The 5,213-nt window shown below is 40.1% G+C and overlaps 1 protein-coding gene across 1 annotated transcript; it reads left to right on the top strand.

Moving 5' to 3' along the window:
• Positions 1-749: 749 nt before the first annotated feature.
• LOC106014190 (hemicentin-1) lies at positions 750-3,455 on the top strand. The gene has a single exon (XM_013091335.2). The coding sequence runs from the start codon at positions 1,180-1,182 to the stop codon at positions 2,731-2,733; it is 1,554 nt and encodes a 517-aa protein (XP_012946789.1). The 5' UTR covers positions 750-1,179; the 3' UTR covers positions 2,734-3,455.
• Positions 3,456-5,213: the final 1,758 nt, after the last annotated feature.

A 5,213-nucleotide genomic window follows, 5' to 3' on the forward strand; every position in this document is an offset into this window, starting at 1 on the left:
CTCAGAATTACAAAGTTCTATCTGCTCAGTACTTACTTTGTTGAGAATATTTACGTAAAAATATTCTTTCTCAACATGTCAAACCTTTTCGAAAGCAGTTCTTTGAACATCCTGATAACGACTCAGAATAATCCTACAGTTTCGATGGGGCAGATAGATCAGTTGCTTTTTGACCTCATGTTTTTAGTAACTCGAAACGACCAAAACTGTAAGAAGGAACTTCGTAATTCTAAGGTAGCGATGTATCTATTGGTGTCTACAATGAATTCTTGTTTTGTTATGTTGACAGTTAAACGTTACGTGTATAATGCTTGCATGTTTGACACAAGATACGTTAACAATCTTTAAGATAACACCCATTACTCCACATGCTAAAAAAAATTGACGAGTGCCTGATTCCCTCGTGTCGTAACACATGATATGTTTCTCAAGTGAAGCATGACGTTTGATATTATGCATAGAGTAGTTCAGTTTCAGTTTCATTATGTTCTCGAGAAATGTTGGCGTTTCTTTCCCCATTATTCTGATCCTTACTTCATTCTTTGCTTTCTGTCTCAGCGATATTCTAATGGCGTCAGTAGCCTAGATAGTTCTGACGTCGTGTCCTTGGGAAAGGCACTTTACACGAATTTCCCATTTGGCTGGGTCCTTTCGGAGATGGACGTTAAACTCGGGGGTCCCGCCTCTTTGATATCCTAACAGTGTTGATAGAGGCGTTAAAGCCCTACCATCTCACCATTTTAACGATAATATAGAGGTTCTTCTGTACTTAACTTCGAAAGCTGTAATTCTTTTTGTATCTTGTTCATTGGTGATCTATGCTTCACATCCATAGTGTGCTGCGGTGGAGAATAATATAGTACGTTTTAGAAGTACTTATGTGGAAAACCATAAAAATGGTGTGAACATTTTGGTTGACATAAAAAATAAACTTTAGAATTATTGTCCTTTGTTTGGCACCTCGCATTCTTGTCTGCGAGGGTGTGCAATAATTACTGATGGTTTCTGTTAAATCTCTCTTGCGAAGTTGTGATTCTCTTTCACTTTTCTCAACAGAATCAACACGCTCAGTTCACCTGGGCTCAAGGAGACTTATTGGGCGCATCAAACTGGCCGACATTTTCTCAAACTATTCATTACTACGGCGCCGTGCCCCGCTGTGCGGACCAGTGTGTCTCGATGGTAAAACCCAGAGTGCCTAACGATCTCGTCTTCTTACAAACGGATTGTTGTACGACAGAATACCGTCATCTGTGCGAGGACGTGGACGAGTGTGAGACGGGCACACATACATGCCACGTGAGCACACAGAAGTGTCGTAATGATCTGGGCACGGGCTATTCCTGTGTGAACATTCCCCCCACTCCTACAGCCTCGGGAGACCTCGGGGTCTTTCTACAAGGCTCTGACGTGACGATGTATTGTACTTACACTGGCCCGGGGTTTCCCAGCAAGTTTACATGGTACAAAGCCGGATTGTATTTCACTGATCAGAACCAAACCATTTTAATGATATCTCACGCCGTCTTTTTGGAGGATGCTAGTTACCGATGTACTGTGACGGTAGATGGAGTGGAGTCGGCTCTGAGCAATGGCATTTCATTGGTAGGATCTTTTCCTCCCGACCAGCCCACACTTAACGTAACACGTGGCCTTCCCGTGCCAGCCGGAGAGAGTGTGACCTTGAACTGTACCACATCGATAGATGGCAACGACTTTCTTTTTTTGTGGAAAAAAAACGGTTTGGTATTTATTAAACAAGCACAGCCGGATCTCCACATCGTCAGTTTCTTTCCCGGAGACTCTGCCTCGTACACCTGTCAAGTTCAGAACACGACGTCACAGCTGCTATCCCCAGAAAGTAATGACATACTTCTCCAGTTTTTTCTAACAACTCCGGAGTTGTCTGTCTACACGTTGCCCAGAGTGGCCGGAGACACGCCAAGAAAAACTCTCCAAGTAGTGAACGGTAGTGACGTGGAACTCACGTGTAAGAGCCCTGACCCAGTTGAACATTTCCTCTGGAAAACACCCCAGAGTTTGACCACCAGTATGACCTTATCTGAGACGTTTGAGTTGCTTAATTTCACATCTGTTTATGCCGGAAACTATATGTGTTTCTCAAAGATAGGAGATGTGAAGTCAGCAGAAAGCAACAACGTCACAATTGAGGAAAGTACCAGACCCAGACTGACGTCATCTCTAACGAATGTTCCAGAAGGAACTTTGGTAAAACTTTCTTGTCAATCTCATAACCCCGTGCATCTCAGGTTCCGCTGGCAGAGGGATGGCGTCACATTCGGGGAAGGAACTGAACCCACGTATAAGATCTTAAACTTCGAGAAAAAAGATGAGGGCGAATACCGTTGTCTCGCAGGCGACATCAGGCAAGATTGGACTGTGAGCACAGCAGAGAACCTGACCGCCATTCCATACAACTCACTCTGTAAATGTATGTGCATTGCCAATTCGACCACAGTGGAAATCTCTAGGCAAGAAATACACCTAGTGACGTCAGAAATTGAACGGAATTTGAGTGTGGACCACACCCACCTCTCGTCTACCGTGAGAAAACGGACGTCAGCACCTGATGAACGGAAGTCCAGCGTGTCTACAGGGTCTGGGGCCATCGTCATGTTGTCTCTGGTCTTCTGCGCCATCGTCATCCCCGACTTGGTGACTGCCTTCTATTATATCAAGGCTACAGTCCAAGCTGGGGGGTTACAAACCTAGACGAGGATATTAAATTGTATTTTACAAAGCTAGAAAAAGAAGCTTACAGCTAGTATTTTACAAGGCTAAAAGATACAGCTAGTTATTTACAAACTTAGAAGCTAGTATAATTAATATTGTATTTTATGAGGCTTGAAGCGCATAGGTAGTATTTTACAAAGATAAAAGCTTATAGATAGTTTTGTACAAAGTTAGAAGAATAAGCTTACAGATAGTATTTTACAAGGCTAAAAGATACGATTAGTTACTTATAAACCTAGAAGCATAATGATAGTATTTTTACAAGGCTAAAAGACATAGCTATTTTTTATTTTTTACAAACGTAGATGCTTACAAGGCTAGAAGATGCAGCAAATTATTTACAAACATAGAGGCTTACAGAATATAGTATTTTACAAAGCAAGAAGAAAAAATGTACACATAGCCTTTTACAAGGTCAAAAGTTATTTACAAAGCTAGAAGTCTACACAGTGTAATATACGACGCTGAAAGATGTAGCTAGTTACTTACAGAGTTAGAAGTTTACAGAGCAGCTTCTTATTTGAAAGATCTAAGTGTACGGATAGTATCTTACATTGCTAGAAGCGTCCTGGTAGTATCAAAAGTGTACAGACATTAATTTACAAGGCTATAAGAGTACAGCGAGCATTTTTACAAAGATAGAAGAGTTGAGACAGTATTGTAAGTGTACATATGAAATGTACAGATAGTATCTATTGACAAACTTAATAATAATAATAGATAGCATTTGTATAGCGCAAATCCCCGCTCAACAGCAGGCTCTATGCGCTTTACACTATATTATTACCCCAGCAGACCATAGAACACTCCGAAACATTCTCACCTTCCTGGGAAGCATACAGTGCAAGCAGCTGATTAAGCGCTCAAACACTAACAAATTGACAAGAACTTTCGCTGTCTATACCAGGGTACCCATTCCCACCTGGGTGAAGTGAGGAAAATTCGTGCAAAGTGCCGTTCCCAAGGACACAACGTCGGGTCCCTGACGGGATTCGAACCCACGACCTTACGGTTGCGAGTCCGAGAGCCTAACTCACTTACAGCCCGTCACGCCATCTGGCGTTTAGGGCAGCAACAAAGGATCTCCAGCTCTATCTGTTTTGGGCCATCTTGGTCAACGCCCCCTCCCCACAAATGGTTTCTGGACTTCATTTCAGACTCTACTGTTGGTCTCCAGGTCACTTTGGGTCTGCCCCTTTTGCGATGTCCTTCGGGTGTCCAGTGGAGGACAATCTTTACAAGAGAGTCTGGTTCTCTTCTCAGAACATGCCCAAACCATCTCCCTCTTCTCCTTGTTATTATGGTGGTCAAGTCCTCTTACCTACATTGACAAAGCAAGTAATCTATTTGTAGTATTCTACAAAGCTAGAAGCGTACAGATTGTATAAGAAGAATTATATATAATACAATTTTTAAAAGCTTAAAATGGTACAGAGAGTATTTTACAAAAATAAAAGCATACCAATACAGATAATATTTTACAGGGTGGGAAGCGTTCAGATAGTCTATTATCTATTTGTGGTGGCCGAATTTTGCTATTCAAAAAGCTTTTTAATAACTGCATCGATCGACATGCAGTTTTCACCAAAAGATTCTTTAAAATATTCTCCAGATCATGACGCCCTTCGTTTTTTCAGTTTTGAGACAGTTTTGCTGCAAAAAGCTAAATTTCTTTATTTCGCCGATCGCTTTTGTGGGCCGATGTTTCTGTCTCTGTAATTTTAGAAAAACCGGAGCGGAAGTGATATTTTGCTAGGTGCATTTTGTTTTGAGAGTATAGATCTAGATCTAGACCTTCTACTTTTTTTGCATCAGTCAAGATATATAGCACCATTCCAGTAGAAGGTAAATATAGTAGGCCAATGACTTTCAGTTGATGTTTATGCACCCATCATTCCTCTCATCGAAAGGGGGCCCAGCTTGTATTTTACCAAGCTAAAAACCTACAGGCAGTATTTTATTCGTAGATTACATTTTAGTACTTTTGGTGATCATGTGATTGATGTAAAGCAATCAGAGCTTATACTCGTCTGGGATAGAACACCATTATATGAATACAACCTGTTATTATCTGTTATCTATTATTATCATTTTTATCATTATCATTATCATTATCATTATCATTATCATCATCCTTATTGTTATTATTATTATTGTTATTATTATTATTATTATTATTAATTATTATTATTATTATTATTATTATTATTATTATTATTATCATCATTATTATTATTATTATTATTATTATCATTATCATTGTTATCATTTTTATGGCACAAGGCTAGAAGCATACCGTGTGAGTTCTCAAGTTTCCTGTGCTCTGCCTACAGTGAACAATCTTTTCAAAAATACACAGAACGCGGCTTCATAACGTAATCCTCAGTGCACTCACACCAGTTTCAATGACTGGAACATAAGTATGTTGCTTCCATTGATACAATTATTGTTTAGATCAA

This window comes from Aplysia californica, unplaced genomic scaffold, assembly GCF_000002075.1.
Source record: "Aplysia californica isolate F4 #8 unplaced genomic scaffold, AplCal3.0 scaffold00033, whole genome shotgun sequence".
Taxonomy (NCBI): domain Eukaryota; kingdom Metazoa; phylum Mollusca; class Gastropoda; order Aplysiida; family Aplysiidae; genus Aplysia; species Aplysia californica.

Bases quoted from the DNA above. Each gene is read 5' to 3' on its own strand.
- LOC106014190 (XM_013091335.2), top strand. From the start codon at position 1,180: ATGGTAAAACCCAGAGTGCCTAACGATCTCGTCTTCTTACAAACGGAT.